The following is a 16,703-nucleotide window of genomic DNA, read 5'->3' on the forward strand; positions in this document are numbered from 1 at the left end:
CAAATACATTTTGCCTCCTTGTCTGAGTGTTTTATAATGCAGAGCTGCTGGATCAAATAGAGCAAGGTTGAGAGCGGCAGAAATAGGGAGACTGAGACAGGCAGAGTCGGGGGAGAAAGAAGCATGCCTGAGGAGACAGACGAGCCTGTGTGAGGCGTAGAGGCCCCAGTGGCCTGGCCACAGGAATCCCGGCAGAGAAGTGACTGAGTCACGTTTCGGAACACACCCTACAGATACATCTGTAGGTAAGGTCAGAGTCCTCGAGGCAGGGATTTTCGTGGGACCATTGTTCTTGAGAAGCAACCTAATTGCACATTGACGGGGCTGGTTATAGATTGTGCTGTGCCCCTCGGAGCCAGGCTCCAAGTAGGGCTGCTAGATTTAGCAAATGAAAATACAGGAAGCCCAGTTAATTCTGAATTTCAGATAAAGAATAAGTCTGTCCCATACAGTCTTACAATAAAAGTATATTTGTTGTTTATCTGAAATTCTAATTTGATTGGGCATCTGTATCTTTATCTGGAAACCCTGTCTCCAAGATCAGTGAGAGCAGCAAGGTGAAGTCGGGATAGAGGGATGAGTGTGTGTGTGTAGACACGTGTGCACGGAGGGCTTCTCAGGTAGCTCTGGAGGTTTTAGCTCCTGACCTGGGTAGCGGTTGTAGTTGAGGGGAAGGGACTTGTCTCGGTCCCACAACCATGGGTGGTAGAACTAGGTGGGACCCCAGCTTTGTGCTCTGTGGTAATTTGTGTATATGTCTTAAAAGTGTTAATATAATAAATACAAATATTAAAAACATCACGATTTCCTAAACTCCACTTAAACGTTTTTGGTTTTAAAAAGTACTGGCAGGGTCCTGGGGCTCTGCCTTCCTGAACTATTCTCACATCCTGGAACATTCATCTGTCCCTGGGCTTCTTAATCATGGTGGCCGCTGGTCACTGCTGCCTGAATATCCTCTCACTTCCCTTCCCCTCTCACCTGCCCATCCTGTGACCTCAGCCTGGAGTCGGTTTGGATCTCAGTCCTCTGACTCACCCTGCATCCCTTGGGGCTGGTGAGTTGCCTGTTCCTGTCTTCGTCCCTCACCTGTGAGCTCCACAGGCACAGAGACCTTGTTTGTGTCCTGCTGGGTTATCACAATAGCCTAGCCTCCTCGGCCAGCTACCTTCTGTGGCTCACTCACTGTGATTTGGGGGTATCTGACCTCTGAGCTTCAGTTTCCTTATATATAAAATGGGGCTAATGATCTTGCCTACCACTCAGGGCTTGCTGTGGAAACCAAATGGGCCAGTGTGACAAGTGGGGAAGTGAGATGACATTAGTGTCTCTGAGGTGATGCTTGAGCTGAGGCCAGCTCTGGGAAGAGCTGAGGAGGGCGTTCTGGGCAGATGAGCAGTAAGGGCAAAAGTCCTGCTATGGGAAAGAACCTGTGTGAAGAGGAGCAGAAAGAAGGCCAGCAAGGCTGGATGAGCAAGGGGGAGAGTGGAGGTGACAGAGCAGCTTGGGGGCCATGAGCAGGGTTTGGATTTTATTTTGAGTCTGCAGCTAAGAGCTGACTCTGACTTGAGAAAATCGTTTGCATTCACTTCCCCTGCTTGGCGATACCTCCCACATGCAAGGTTCAGAGAGGCCGAGGGGTCTACAGGTGTGAAAGGGGGGTGTGGGGAGGGCATAGAGGAGGCTCCTGGGGCTTTTCCTAGAGACAGGCTCAGCCTTCTGCCAGGAAGGTGGAGAGAACAGGGTGGTAGCAGTCCAGTCCAAGGGGCGAGGCTGCCAAGGCCAAATTAGTGTGCGAGATAGTTTGAGAGATAGTTCGAAAGATTGTGTGTGTGTGTGTGTGTGTGTGTGTGAGCCCCTGGTGGTGAATGCACAGGGAGTTTAGCGGGGCAGGGTACACTCTGCACCTAGGAGAGATCCCAGGGGCGCCCTGTCACAGGCCTGGAGCACCAGCACGGCAGGTGCGGACGGAGGCCTGGCTCCAGGGCATCACTCAGCCCACACACACCTGTCATCCTTGAGGCCTCAGACAACTGCCTTTTAACCGGGGTGATCACCTCTTCCTGGTTACCCAGGACTGTTCCAGAACTCCCCCTTCTTATTGCCCCTATTGAATAGATGAAGAGACTGTCTCAGAGGCAGTCTGGTGGCTGGGTGGTTTTTTGTTTTCATGAAAAAGTAGTTTATTTGAAATTGTGACACGTGTATCCGAAATAAAACATTCATACCCTCCAGAAAAGGTTAGGAGGCAAAGAAGCCTCCTACCCACCCCTGTCCATTTCCCTCCTCAGATGCAACCAAATTCTTGGGTCACCTTTCATAGATAGTCTGGGCCTACATGGTGGATATTATCTTATTTACTTCTGCACAAAAGGCAGCCTATTAGATATACTGTACCCCTGAATTTTTTTCAGTCTTGTGGTTCATTCATCCATTCAGCTAATATTTATTAGGCACCTACTATAAAGCAGGTGCTGGTGAGGTGTGTAGGTCACAGTAGTGAATGAGCCAGTTCCTGCCCAGGTGGAGCCATGTAGAGCAGAGAGTTAATATTTAGGTTTTGGAAGCCTCAATAGTGAGGACATTCTCTCTGTAACAAGAGAAAACACATTTCCACAAATTTTTTTATTGACAAAAGGTAATATTTAGGGACGCTTTGTGGCTCAGTCAGTAGAGCATGCAACTCTTGATCTCTCAGGGTCCTGAGTTCAAGCCCCATGTTGGGGGTAGAGATTACCTAAATAAACTTTTATGTAATATTTAGGGGCACCTGGGTGGCTCAGTGGGTTAATAAGCATCTTCCTTCGGCTCAGGTCATGATCTTAGGGTCCTGGAATCAAGTCCTGGGTCAGGCTCCCTGCTTAGCGGGGCGCCTCCTCCCTCTCTTTCTGCCCCCCAACTCCCTTGTGCGCCCTCTCTCTCGCCATACCAAGACAAACCTCAGCTTGGATTTGGCCCACGTGCTGTATTTGCCAACCTCTGGTCTAAAGGGCAATCAGCAAAATAAGTAAAACATAACACTGTGTCAGGTAGTGGTGAGTGCAGGGGAGAAAAGTCAAACAGGGAGGGGGGATAGGAGTCTGAGACTGGAGGAGAGAGGGGTGAGGGATGAAATGGTGCCAGAGAAGGCTTCCCTGAAGAGATGAGGGGGTGAGTCTGGAGGCCATCTTGGAGAACATTTCAGGGAAAAGGGAGCGTCACATGCAAAGTCGCTGAAGCTGGACCATGCCCGGTGTGTTGCGGGTGATGCCTCGTGGGCTCAGAGGGGCCACAAAAGCCAGACTCTGCAGAGCTTCCTGGCGTAGTGAAAAGAGTGGCTTTTTCTATTAGAGAGATGGGAGCCGAGGAGGGTTAGGCTTTGACATTTTGACAGCTGTAAAATATTCCATTGATTGGACTGTTAGGTACTTAACAAGTCTTCTATGATGAGCAACTTTTGCTACCCTATTAAAATTAATGAGGCTAATACTTACACATGATAAAAAAAAATTCAGACATGGGATGGGGCATGTAGTAAAGCCTCTCCCTCCCACCCCTGCCTGGCAGCCACCCAGATCCGCTCCTCAGAGACAACCACTATTACCAATTTCCAGTGTCTCCCTCCAGAGGTGGTTTCTGTGTCTCTAAGAAATACCTGTATATTTCTCCCTCTTTATAGGCAAATTGTGCTTGCTGTCTGCACCTGTACCTTGAATCCATTACGTGTAGAGCTTTCTCCTTTTTGACAGGTGTGTAATATGACTGCACTGTAATGCATTAACTGGTGTCTAGGTGGGCCTTGGCCTGAGTGTAGGAGCATCGAATACCACCTTGGGGTGCTAGAAAGATGCCCATATGAGTGAGGCTCCTGCGCAGACCAGGCACACAGCAAGTGCTCAGCAAATTGGAATGAAAAGGGTTTGCGCATCTTTTCTTGGAGTCCCCAACTCTGGGCCACACACAATAGACTTGGACCCAAAAACTCCCTTGAAAGCCATTTATATCCAGGGATGGTGACTTTTGACTCCTTCAGAGGGCCTATGGGGTCAGGCCCAAGGCTGAATCATTGCTTTCAGGCAAGTGCGAGACACTCAAGAGGTTTTGTTTTTTAAATCAAGGAAGGATAAGGGTGGAGATTGAGCCTTGACTCATTCCTTGAACTTTCTGTAGACAATGTCTTCTTCCTGGTCAAGATTAACTCCTTGATTGATTTGCTCACTGATTAATGATCTAATCAACAGGGGCCAGTTGGCTTAATATACAAAGAGCTCTTAGCAACTAAGAAATTCATCAACTCTGTGACCAAAGGACATGAAGGGATAGTTTGGAATATGGAGAAACAGAAATGGCTTTGGAGCGTGTAAAAAACGCTCCACCCCATTCATGTGAAATGCACATTGTGACTAGGAGGTCTCACTTTCCCTTATCAGATGGGCAAAGATAAAGTCAGACAATACCCTGCCTGGGCCAGGTTTTACGAAGGGGCCCTCACCACCCTGCTGGTGGAAGTATAATTTATTTTAACCTTTTGGGAGGACATTTGGACAAATGTATCAACATTTTATATAACATATCTTTGACGCAGAGTGCAAAGATGTGTGTACAAGATATTCATTGAAATTGCCACCTTGTTTATAGTAGCAAAAAAATTGTAATCTAACCTGAAGGCTCAGCATGAGTCCTCTTGTTAGATAAATTGAGTGATTGTGGTATAATTCATACAGTGGAAGAGTCTGTAGTCCTGCAAAAGATTAGGGAAGCTGTGTGTAATGATACGGAATAATTGTCAAGATGCTGAATATTGTTACTTGGAAGGAAAAAGCAAAGTGTAGGCAAAGTGTAGGCTAGCACGTGGGCTCCCATTTGTGGTACATAAAGGAGGCATGTATTTATATAATATATATTAATATATAAATAAATATATAATATATAATATAAATAATATATATTAATATGTACATGCCTTGTTTCTATAAAGACCATCTCTGGAAGGTCCTAAAAGACACTGGTAAAAATAGTTGCCTTTGGGGAGGATATCTGGGATGGAGACTTTCTGCTTTGGATGGTTGTCAATCACATTTTTAGTTATTGTTTTTACTTTTTTATTTTTATTTTTCTTAAGATTTATTTGAGAGAGAGCGCGCTTGAGAGAGAGCAAGCATGAGCTGGGGGGGGGGGGGCGGGGAGGAGGGCAAAAGGAGAGGGAGAAGCAGGCTCCCCGTTGAGCAGGGAGCCCGTCTTCGGGGCTCGATCCCCTGACCACCCCCCCATCACGACCTGAGCCAAAGGCAGACGCTTAACCCGCTGACCCACCCAGGCGCCTCTGTTGTTTTTACTTTTAGTTGGGGGATGGACACCTGTGGAAAATGCAGGCCTGTGTTCAAATTTATCTTCCTCTCAGAGGCCATTCCTGGTCACATGACATAGTCCCAAACTGTTCTCCAGGGCAGGTGGACCAGTTTTCACCCCCTTCCCGGCGTGTGTGCCCAGCCCCGCACGGGGCGGCCCAGAAGCGGTCTCAGGGAGCGCCTCGGCCAGCAGAGGGCGCCGGAGGACCGCGCCCCGGGGCGTGGGGCGTGGGGCGGGGAGCGGTCGCCTGGCCCGCGGCTCCATCGCAGAGGCCGCCCACTTCCGGGAGGACCTGACACCACTGCATCTGAAGTGTCGCCTTCCCCCCTGCACCCCACCCCGCTACGCAGCCTAGGGGCAGCACCTCGGAGAAATGGTCTGTGGCCCCGGAGCCTCGTTCGGAGCCTCCTTCGAAGCCCGCATCCCCCCACCTCGCGGTCTCCGCCGCTTCCAGGAGGCAGGGGAACGAGGGCGGGGGCAATTCAATCAGAAAGGAGGGGACAGCCCAGATCTGAGAAAGGGTCCTCCCGCTCTGTACTCGAGGAAAATGGAAAGCCGGAGGCCCAGGCCATGGTGTCTGAGCACTGGCGGCCCCTGGACTCTACCTATCGGCATCTCCAGGAGATAGGATTTACTCTTACATTATAGGATTGTACCAGGGATCGTTAATCCATGATACTGTTGATAAACATTTGGGTCGTTTCCAAGTTTTTGCTATTAGGAACAAGGGTTCGGTGAACATTCTCTTGTTTCTTCTGAGTTTAGGGCTGGGCAGCAGTGCTCAGCTTTGATGGCTCACTAGAATCACCTGGAGAGTTTTAAAAAATGCTAATACCGGAGACCGCCCCCACCCGTACCCAGACTAATTAAATCAGGATGTCTGTGGAGGTGGGGCCCAGGCTTGGGTGTTCCCTAGAAGAATCTAATCTGCGGTCTGGGCTGAGAACCCCTTCGAATAGATTGGCCTAGAAGTAGAATGCTGGGAGGAGGAGAGTCACCTGTTACTAGCTGATGCCAGACTTTTTCAAAGTGGTTGTGCCCATTGACACTCTCCTCAGCATGGGACAAAAGTCCTGATGCCCTTACACCCTCATCAACACTTGATATTGACCAAATTTTAGCTTTTTTTTTTCTTTTGATGGGTGTGAAATGGTATCTCGCTGTGGTTTAATTTACATTTCTCTCATGACTAATGAGGCATTTGGTGAAAATGATGAAACAGACTGAAAAGGAGCCAGCCAGGTGAAGATCTGGGGGAAGAGGGATGGGGGGCAGTGATGGCTGGCAGGTGCCAAGGTCCTGTGGTGGGAAAGGGCTGGGATGTGGAAGAACACAAAGACGTGTGGTGGGCGATCATTGTGCCTGGAGAGTGGGGAGAGTGGCTCAAGACAAGGTCAGCATAGGTCAGATCAGCTGGGTGGAGGGCTGTGGTGAGGACTTTGGCTTTTAATCTGGGTGAGACAGGAACATAGGAGGGTTTGAGCAGAGAGACACAGTGTTACTCCTCCCTCTGGCTTCGAGTGGAGAATCACGACATTTTGGAACTAAATAGACACAGGAGGGGGGTGTGTCTTCATAGTGACTGCATATGGCCCGCCTCCCCCCACCTTACCTTCGACTCACCAACTAGAACACAAGTTAATGACGCAAACAGACAGTTGTCCCTGCCCACATTCTAGGCGGTGAGTAGGGGCTTACAGGTTTTCATAGTCCTTGCTTCACAGATGGAAACAAGCTGGGGGGGGGACCTGTGGATTTATTTCTGTGCCCCCCACCCTAACCCCAGGCCTGGCATGGCCCTGTCTGGAGTGGGTGGGCTCACAGCAGAGCTGAGGGTGAGGCTCCAGCTGTCCCTCCCCTGGGCCCACCCCACATTTGATCAGTCCGTGCCCCGCCCCCGCACTGTGGAGCCTGGAGTTAGGTACTTTATTTTTTTAAAGATTTTATTTATTTGTTTGACAGAGACACAGTGAGAGAGGGAACACAAGCAGGGGGAGTGGGAGAGGGAGAAGCAGGCCCCCCGCTGATCAGAGAGCCCCATGTGGGGCTCCATCCCTGGACCCCGGGATCATGGCCTGAGCCGAAGGCAGACGCCTAACGACTGAGCCACCCAGGCGCCCCTGGAGTTAGGTACTTTAGACACAGGATTCATGACGCCCAGACAGGTGAGAAGACCCACCTCAGCCCCTCCCTTTCCTACTTCTTTCTCCCACCTGCCCAGAGTGATCTTTCTCAACCAAACTCTAACAGGTCCCTCCTCTGCTGAAAATCCTGTCTTGGCTCCCACTGTCCTTGGGGCAAAGTTCAAACTCCTCTAGGCCCTGGAGGCCCAGCAGATCTGACCTCTCCAGCTTGCCCACCCCACCCCCATCCCTGGGAGCTGCTCTCAATGACTCTGAAGTAGTTACTGATTCTAACCTCGGGCCTTTCCCCTCGGTATTTCTTCACTTCCTCTGGGAAGTTGCCCCGGACCCCCTGTCAGGTGACCCGCTTCTTGACTGTCACAGTGCCCTGTGGCCTCCCCCGCATCAAAGCACACTTCCCTTTGCTTAATTATTGTCTGTTTACTTCGTCTCTCTCCCCCACCAAACGGCGAGCTACCCTTCATTAGAAACCCCGAGTGTTTTGTTCAGGACTGTTACCCCAGCTCCGGGAATAGTGACTGGCACGTAGCGGGTGCTAGTAAACATTTGCTAAGTGAAGGAACGGATGCCTTTTGCTAGATGATGCCAGATTGCTTTGCAAAAAGGCTGTGGCATTTCACACTGCCAGCAGCCACGTGAAGGTGTTCATTTCCTCGCATCCTCCTCCGAAATGTGTATCGTCCCTCGTCAATCCCACGCTCTTTGCGAGGCGCCAGCCTGACCGAGGAAATTTCCGCCCCCCTCCCCGTGCCCGAGGCGGAGGCGGTTTCGGAACATCAGGTGCCCAGACCCGCGGTACGCGGCGCCAGGGGGCGCCAGAGGCGGACGACCGTGCAGCGCTGAGCTGGCGGGCGCGCGGGGCCCCGAAGGGGGTCCCGCCTAGCCTGGGGCTCCCGGCGCCCGCCCTCCCGCAGTCCGCTGCTGCAGCGCCCGCAGCCGGCCTCAGAGCGGCCCCCGCCCGGCCCCCAGCGCCACGCGGCGCTAGCCCCGCCAGCCCCCGGCGCACCTGCTCGGGGCGTGGCCTCTGGCGAAGGCGCGCCTCGATTGGCGCGGAGGTGACAAAGGGGCGTGGTCTCGCCAGGCCCCGCCCCACCCAGGGGCTGGCGTACTTAAAGGAGTTGGCGGCGCGTCTCCACTCACAGCGCAGCGGCTCGGCCTCGCGGGTGGAGTACTTCGCGACCCCTGCGCGACCCGGCGACCCCGGCTGCTTCGGCCACCATGCCGCGCTCTTTTCTCGTCAGGAAGTCCGCCTGCTCCCGCCGGAGGCCCAACTACAGCGAGCTGCACGACTCTTCTCCAGGTGAGTGGACGGGGTGAGGGACCCCGGGGGCTTCGGGGAGACCGGCGAAGGCCGCGTGGGGGGCACCTTGGGGGAGGGGGCCCGGGGGCCAAGTCCAGGGCCCGGAACCGAGCCCAAGGGCCCGGCGCGGGGCAGTGTGCAGAGGGGCGTGAGGAGCCCGGGCAGGTGGATGCGGGCGGTTGGGGGAGGGCTGTCCGAGGGCGGGGGTCTGGCGTGAGGAGACTGCGCGGCGGCCGGGCCCCGACGGCGGGGAGGCGAGGGGGCTCCTCTGGGGGAGAGCGCGGCCGGAGGTGGGGCGGGGGCCACGCGCCTGAGGAGGGGAGGCGCCGGCGGTGGCCCGCGGGCCGGGAGATGGCGGGGAGGCACAGGGGGAGTGCCCCCGAGTCGGGGCTGGACGGCGGCGCCCTTCGCGTAAGATCTGGAGGCCGAGGCGGGCGAGCCGGGCGGCCCGGGTGAGGAGGGGCTCCGGGCGGGCAGGACGGGCCGCCCCCGGCCGGGATCCTTTCCTTCCTCCAGTAAGTACTGAGTGCCGGCCCCGCGGCCCCCGCCCGCAGCAGGCTACTGTTTGTTGACTGACTGCGCGACCGAATGCCTGACCCTGCCCTTTTCTCCGTCTCCCCTCAGAGTTTACCTTCCAGCAGCCCTACGACCAGGCCCACCTGCTGGCGGCCATCCCACCTCCCGAGGTCCTCAACCCCACGGCCTCTCTGCCCACGCTCATCTGGGACTCTCTCCTGGCACCCCAAGCCCAGCCCATCGGCTGGGCCTCCCTTCTGCCCCAGGAGGTCCCCAAGGCCGTGGAGCTGACCTCCCTGTCGGACGAGGACAGTGGGAAAGGCTCCCAGCCCCCCAGCCCCCCCTCACCGGCTCCTTCGTCCTTCTCTTCCACCTCAGCCTCTTCCTTGGAGGCCGAGGGCTATGCTGCCTTCCCAGGCTTGGGCCAGTTGCCCACGCAGCTGGCCGGGCTCTCCGTGGCCAAGGACTCCCAGACTCGAAAGGCCTTCAACTGCAAGTACTGCAACAAGGAATACCTCAGCCTGGGTGCCCTCAAGATGCACATCCGAAGCCACACGCTGCCCTGCGTCTGTGGCACCTGCGGGAAGGCCTTCTCCAGGCCCTGGCTGCTGCAGGGCCACGTCCGGACCCACACCGGTGAGTGTCCCCGCGGGCCACCGCCCTTCTCACCGCGGTCCCCGCTGCCTTCTCTGCCAGCTCTGGGGGCGGGCTGGGCTTGCTGTGATTTTTTTTTTCTGAGTGTGGAAACCGGGGCTCGAGTCTCCTGACTTCTGGCTCATTAGTTCAGGGGCTTGGCTGTCTGAAATGTTTGGCAGAAACATTCACTGGCTCATCAGCTAAGCAGATGGGCGAAAGTAGATAACTATGTCTCTGCAGTCTCCATTTCTCCACCAAATGGGTTGGAGTTGGGTATGGGAGAGGTGCAACCAACACCTTGCTGCTGGGCCAGGTGTGAAGGGGCCCACCTCACTCCACCCTCCCCCCAGCCCATCCCCACCCCCACCTCAGCCAGGCAGGATGTTGTGAGACCCCCCACCTGGCTCTGAATCCTGCTTGCAGAACTTCAAACCTTGAGTCGATGTTTCACCTTTCTGAGCCTCAGTTTCCACATCTGTAAAATGAGCATAAGAACATCTTGTGGGGTTTCTGCGCCAGTTAAATGAAAGAAAGCACCTGGACCACCACTTGATACATGAGTGCACAGAAATGGTTTTGATATTTGCTCTGCTTCCATGCTGTGTGACCTTGGGCAAGTGATGTAACGTCTGAGCCTCAGGATTATGATAGCATAATCCTATAGGGTGGATTCGGATCGCATTTTATAGGTTGGCTATCAAGATTCAGTGGCTCCTTAATCACTTCATAATAATTTGTTAATCATGGTTCTCAGATCTGCTCTCCCCACCCCCACCATGGAGTAGATAACCTCAGTCCTATTCAGACCTGGGAATACCTTTGCCAGCAGAAAACAGTTAGGTCTTGATGTTTCAAAAACATAATACTAAATGTGTAGAAAATTGTGAGATGGAGCCTCTTCTGTCCTCTAACTTTCTGGAAATGTGGAAAGGGTCCCCACTGTGTCTTTTCAGAACTTGAAAGGTGGAGGCCACCATATTTGGGGCTGCTCTTTGGGGAGTAACTTTGGGAGAAGGTTCAAGGGTCATAGCTATTAGCTTTGGGGTCAAGCTGACTGGGTTGGAGACCTCAGTTCTGGCATTTCCTGGCCCAGTGGCTGACCTCTGAGCCGTGAGGGCCAGTGGGGCGGTTTGTTAGGCCTGGCGTTTTGCAGGCATTATGAGTATCATCATTACTCCTACAGAGTGTCCCCGGCATCCTCCCCAGCGTGCAGACTGTGGCTCCCCATTTCTCTTTGTGCACACATAGTCCTGATTTTATTTATTTTTTTATTTTTTAAAGATTTTATTTATTTATTTGACAGAGAGAGACACAGCGAGAGAGGGAACACAAGCAGGGGGAGTGGGAGAGGGAGAAGCAGGCTTCCCGTGGAGCAGGGAGCCCGATGTGAGGCTCGATCCCAGGACCCTGGGATCATGACCTGAGCCGAAGGCAGACGCTTAACGACTGAGCCACCCAGGCGCCCCATAGTCCTGATTTTAAAGGGACCTGATGTAAAGGTCCAACTGCCTGGCCTCTGTCTTGGGCAATTGCCCAGCTGAAGAGGGCTCTATTTGGAGGAGTCAGAACCCTTGGGGTGCTCCCCTGAGCCCCCCAGCTTCTCTCCCCACCCATCAGGACATTTTCATGTAAAGGCACGGCTGGGACACAAAAAGCCTGTTGAAATGCACCATCACCATCCTCATTGACTCCCATTGTGTGCCTTAATGGTGGGCCCAGTGGGTGGGGGCTGGGGGGGTGGAGCAGGTGCATGGGCCAGTGGTGCCCAGCACCTGTTCCGGGCCGCAGCTGCTGGCCCACAGCGTGTCAGGCCCCTTTAATCCGGGGAGTATCGCATGTACAGTGCCCCCCCTCGGCGGCCTTTGTCCCCGCCGGCCTGGTGCCGATTTCACACTCGCCAGGAACACCATAAAGACGTCTGCGGGGATGGGGGATCTGCAAGGGGTGCAGGTCTGCCTGCTGCTTGCACACACAGACCTCCACCCCATCACATCCTATAAGGCCTCCTTCCTCCTTTGTTCACGTTTCATGTCTGATCATACATGACAAAGGTAACGTTCACTGAGCACTTGCTGTATGGGAGGGGCATTGCCCATGACTTCCTTCACCTGGGTTAATGCAATAAATCAACAACCTTAGGAGGGAGGTGCTGTCGCAACCCCCACCTTACAGATCAGGAAACTGAGGCACAGAAGGAAATCACTTTCCCAAGTCACAGCTCATAAGACTGAGCCAGGGCTCCTTCACCTCTGCCAAGGAGGTGAGAGGGAAGTGGCTTTCTGCACCCTGGGGAAAATAGGACTCCTTGCCCTTACCCATATCTGCATACAGTAAGCCCTTAGTTCATAAGGGAGCATGTGAAGGAGGAAGAACTTCACTTGGACCTTGTAGTGTGGTCCTCAGACCCTTCAGGCCTAGTATGCAGAGGGTGCTCAATAATGACAGCCAATTAACTCAGGCATCCCTTCCCTAGTCCTCCTGCTAAGTTCCCCCCCCTTCTCTGTGGCCGGTTTCCTTGTATATCTGACCCAGGAGACTGAGCCCTTGAATGGATGGTTCTGTAGGCAGCCTCAGGCATCTGACTTCTAGACCCCTCCCTCCCAGTGCCCAGCACAGTGCCCCAGGCACCCAGAAGGTGGCTGGAATTCATTCATTCCCTGCTCTTGAATTCCATCCCTGGGATTTAACAAACGGGCCATGGCCTAGGGGCATATAATGCTGGGAGTAGGAGGGTAGAATTCTCCTTTTTTAGTAGAGAATGTTCAGCATTATTGCCTGGCACAGAATGGAAGCTTGATAAATACTTGTTTAATGAGTTATTATTCACACTTTTTATTTAAGAAATGCTGCACTCCCAAGAAAGAAAAAACAAAACACAACATTGTCAATTTTTGTGAACTTTATCGTCTTAGTTGGGGCAGGAATTATGAAAAGTTGGTGAACAGCGTTACCTGATGGTGATTGAGGGGTCAGGCTCCTCTGAGGCTTTAAAAAACGACTTAATCTATTGTATAAGCACTTACTGAGCACCTAACTGTGTACGTAGCTCTATGTGCATAACTCTTCTTCAGCACAACCTTCACCAGGCAGTGGTGTGAGGGCCACAAGTGGGAAGGGGTTTTAAACAAGTCGTAAGATAAAAAGTTTCTGTAGCCTCTTGGGGGGTCCCAGTCCTGAGCCCTTGGAGTGAATTCAGGGGAGGCCCCTGCTCTCATGGGACTCAGTCTGATTGGGAGACAGACAAGACTTGAAATTACCAAACGTGGTCAGTGTTGTGATGGGGAGGTGGCTCAGAGAAGTGGCCTAACCTGCTGGGGGGAGGGGTGTGGCAGGGAGCCTTTAAGGCTGACTCAAGCTTTGTCCCCAGATGAAGTAAATCCAGGAGTGATAATGAGGAACACCCACTACAGCCCCCTTAAATGAGAGGCCGTCTGAGGGGTGGTTAAAATCACAGGCTCTGGAGTCAGGCTGCTTGGTTCTTGCTGCGTGACCCTGCGTATGCTACTTGGCTTCTCTGTGCCTCAGTTTCACCATCTCTAAACTGAGGACAAGGGTAGGATTAAGTGGGATAAGCGTGTGATGCTCCTCACTGTCTCTGGCACAAAGTGTTCAGTTGCCATCATTGTCTCAGCTGGCTTGCCTGGATAAGTGCTTCATTTACCATCTCTGGTTTACCAACCCTTATGGGGGTGGGGATGAACAGCTCCATTTTACAGATGAGCAACTGGAGGCTTAGAGAAGCCAGATGACTTGCTCCAGGTCACATGGTGGGAAGTGGCAGAGCTCCCAATCATATCCAGGCCTTTGGACACTAGATATGGCCTGGGTCCTTGGGTCATGGGATTCCTTCAGCGGTAGGGTGATCTGGGCTCTAAAGGCCCCGGTGGGTGGGCAGGGATTTCAATAAATAAATGTCAGCTGTTATCCCAAGTGGTTTTAGCACTCAACTCTTGTTTTCTGTCCCCAGGCGAGAAGCCCTTTTCCTGCTCCCACTGCAGCCGTGCCTTTGCTGACCGCTCCAACCTTCGGGCCCACCTACAGACCCACTCAGATGTCAAGAAGTATCAGTGCAAGACATGCTCCCGAACCTTCTCCCGCATGTCCCTGCTGCACAAACACCAAGAGTCAGGCTGCTCAGGGGGCCCCCGCTGACCCTCAAGGCTTCTTCTGCCTCTCCAGACCCCCCCCTCCACTGCAGCCTCCCCAACTCCAGAAGGAAGGTGCCCCCGTCCTTCTCACTGCCACGGAATTCCCTTCTGAGCTCCCCTGTCTGGCTGTGTTGGCTCCACAGGACTCTGAGGACCATTTTCCAGTTCTCTCTGCCCTAGGTGCCTCAGTAGGCTCAGAGAGAGAGGCCTTTCCGTGGATATTTCTGTGGATGGCTGATAGGGAGGGTGGCTCGCAGCTGAGTGTTCTGGAGTCAGCCTCTCTGTGTGGGTTTGTGTATCCAAAGGTGTTTGGATACAGCTGCTTTGAGCTCCAGGACAAAGCCGACAGACTGATAGGAAGCTCCCCCGCACTCAGGGGAACCCATTCCTCCCCCACCGGAACCCTCAGGCCACCCCTCCAGGAGGTGTGACTAACTATGCAGTAATCCACCCCCAGGTTCAGCCCGGGGGGCCTGTGGTGGGCCACTGACACAAGGACGTGTCTAGACCCCAGGTTGCCCTGGGCCTGGGCAGCTATCTCGGCCTCCTCTTTTGTCGTGGTGGCACCTGTCTCATGGGCAATTTAACAACAGTCCCAAAAGGGACTGTGAGTAATTGCTGTCACTTGTTGGGGGCCTGAGTGGGGTGCTTCAGCCCGACCGATGTGTCTCCCAGAACTATTTTTGGGGTCTGACAGGTGGACCCAGGAGGAAGATGTTTACATTTTTAAAGGTACACTGGTATTTATATTGCAAGCAACATTTTGTACTAAGGAAACGTTTTGTATAGTTATATGTACAGTTTATTGATATTCAATAAAGTGGTTAATTTATGTATTAAAAAAGTCTATTTAGCTTTATAGAGGGGTGAGTGTTTTAAAGGGCCTTCGGGAAGGGAGAAGGGGGCAGGGATTCGTGGAGCTCAGATATTCCTGACTCGGGCTTAAATCCTGTCCTCTTAAACATCACGTGGCTTTGGACCACTGACTTTGACTGTCAGGGACCTTATTTGTGCAAATGGGTTTTCTCTGAGCCTGGGTGTCCTGTCTGATGTGGAGGGTGGGAAACACCTGTGGACCAGTGAGCAGTAGGGGGCTGTGTGCAGGTTCCTTGCACTTTACATTGTGACCCTGATTTATTCTTTCATCCTTCCATGTTGAGGCTGACCAGGCCCATAGGGTAAGAAGCCAGCTCCCTGGTTCTTATCAACTAGACAGGCTGCTGGGCTTTGCCCCAGCAGCGCAGGTCTTCTGGGGAGGGGTTGACAGCTTCTCTGAGATGAGGGAGTGGAGTGCAGTGAGCAAGAAGGGGACAGAGGATGTCCTTCCTGCTTCCAAGGGCACTGGGCCCCACTCCGGCCTCCCTGTCGGACCCACACCTCTTGTCTGGCTGCTGGGTACCAAATGGCCTTTGATGCAAGGAAATTGGCTGGCTGGAGCCGAGAGGGTGAGAAGGCAGGCCAAAGGGTAGGGGTCATTCAGCTTCCTGCTCGAGGACAGGACGGGAAGACGGTCAGCTTGTGTCCCGGGCTGGGATAATTCACTCCTGGCTGGCTCTCATGATGACCTCACCTCTGGGGCCCTCCTGGGGCCAGGAGAAAATGAGTGTCCTTTTTGAGCACAAAAGGTGCTGAAGGTGCCAGTTTCCTGCAGGGAGCTGAGCAGGCGTCCCAGAGCTCCAGAGCCCCAGAGTCAGGCCGGGGGTGGGGGGAGCTTCGTGTTCCAAAGGAGAGATGATTCTTTCTTCTAAACAGGAAATGGTGACCCACAGGCCGGGAGCAGCCCTTAATGACTTGCAGCTTTCCTCCCAAAAGAAAAAAAAAGTTCTCTAACAATCGCCAAATTGTAGCTGGCCTCCCTGAAGGGAAGTTAGGGAGTTGCGGGGGCTGGGGGTTGGGCACCCATTTGCTGAAGGCCTACTGTGCCCGCCGTCCGTGGGCTGTCATGTACAGGCACCCCACAGTAGGTGCTGACACCAGTGGTGAGGGAGTAAGTGAGCTCACACACTCCTGGGGGGGGGACAGGCCTCGTGGAAACCCCTCCCCGGCATCTAAAATGAGGTGTACCAGGCTCTGATCCTCCTGGGAGTCAGGGATGCCTGGATCGTGCCCCTGTCAGGGCCTAGAACGAGGCTCCTCCCCGCTGGGACCCCCGGTTTCTGCCTCTATAAAATGGGGGCCGTGATGGCCCTGCCCTCCTCCCCAGAGACTGGAAAGGGGCCTTCCGTCGGTCTTGATGAGCACCACGTGTGCCAGGCCCTGTTCTAGACCCGGGGCACAGCGGTGAACAGGTAGCCCTCGCTGCACTCACGGAGCTTCGCTTCTAGCGAGGGAGATAGAAGACAAACGAGTGACTACATAAACAAGCCGCTTTCCTACAGTGACGGTGCCAAGATGGAATTAGAGGGAGCCATGGCTCGCATGATAAGGCAGGCAGGAGCACCAGAGCCCTGGCTGCGCTGACATTCCAGTTGAGACCTGAAGGAGGAGAAAGTCCCAGGCGCCGAGGGAGCATCGGATGAAAAGACTTGGAGGCTGGAATGAACTTGCTCTCTGCAGAGAAAGACCAGGGCAGGTGGAGGGTAGGGGCACAGGGTGGGACCGGTGAAGCGCCCACATCCTGCAGAGGGGAGT

The 16,703-nt window shown here is 53.7% G+C and overlaps 1 protein-coding gene across 1 annotated transcript; it reads left to right on the forward strand.

Moving 5' to 3' along the window:
• The first annotated feature begins 5,183 nt into the window (after positions 1-5,183).
• Positions 5,184-14,916, forward strand: SNAI1 (snail family transcriptional repressor 1). The gene is made up of 3 exons (XM_036064648.2): positions 5,184-8,772; positions 9,397-9,924; positions 13,892-14,916. The coding sequence occupies exons 1-3, from the start codon at positions 8,691-8,693 to the stop codon at positions 14,074-14,076; spliced, it is 795 nt and encodes a 264-aa protein (XP_035920541.1). The 5' UTR covers positions 5,184-8,690; the 3' UTR covers positions 14,077-14,916.
• The last annotated feature ends 1,787 nt before the right edge of the window (positions 14,917-16,703 follow it).

This window comes from Halichoerus grypus, chromosome 10 (assembly GCF_964656455.1).
Source record: "Halichoerus grypus chromosome 10, mHalGry1.hap1.1, whole genome shotgun sequence".
Classification (NCBI taxonomy): domain Eukaryota; kingdom Metazoa; phylum Chordata; class Mammalia; order Carnivora; family Phocidae; genus Halichoerus; species Halichoerus grypus.

Bases quoted from the DNA above. Each gene is read 5' to 3' on its own strand.
- SNAI1 (XM_036064648.2), top strand. From the start codon at position 8,691: ATGCCGCGCTCTTTTCTCGTCAGGAAGTCCGCCTGCTCCCGCCGGAGG. The intron at 8,773-9,396 runs GTGAGTGGACGG...GTCTCCCCTCAG, and splicing joins GCTGCACGACTCTTCTCCAG to AGTTTACCTTCCAGCAGCCC. The intron at 9,925-13,891 runs GTGAGTGTCCCC...TTCTGTCCCCAG, and splicing joins CCACGTCCGGACCCACACCG to GCGAGAAGCCCTTTTCCTGC.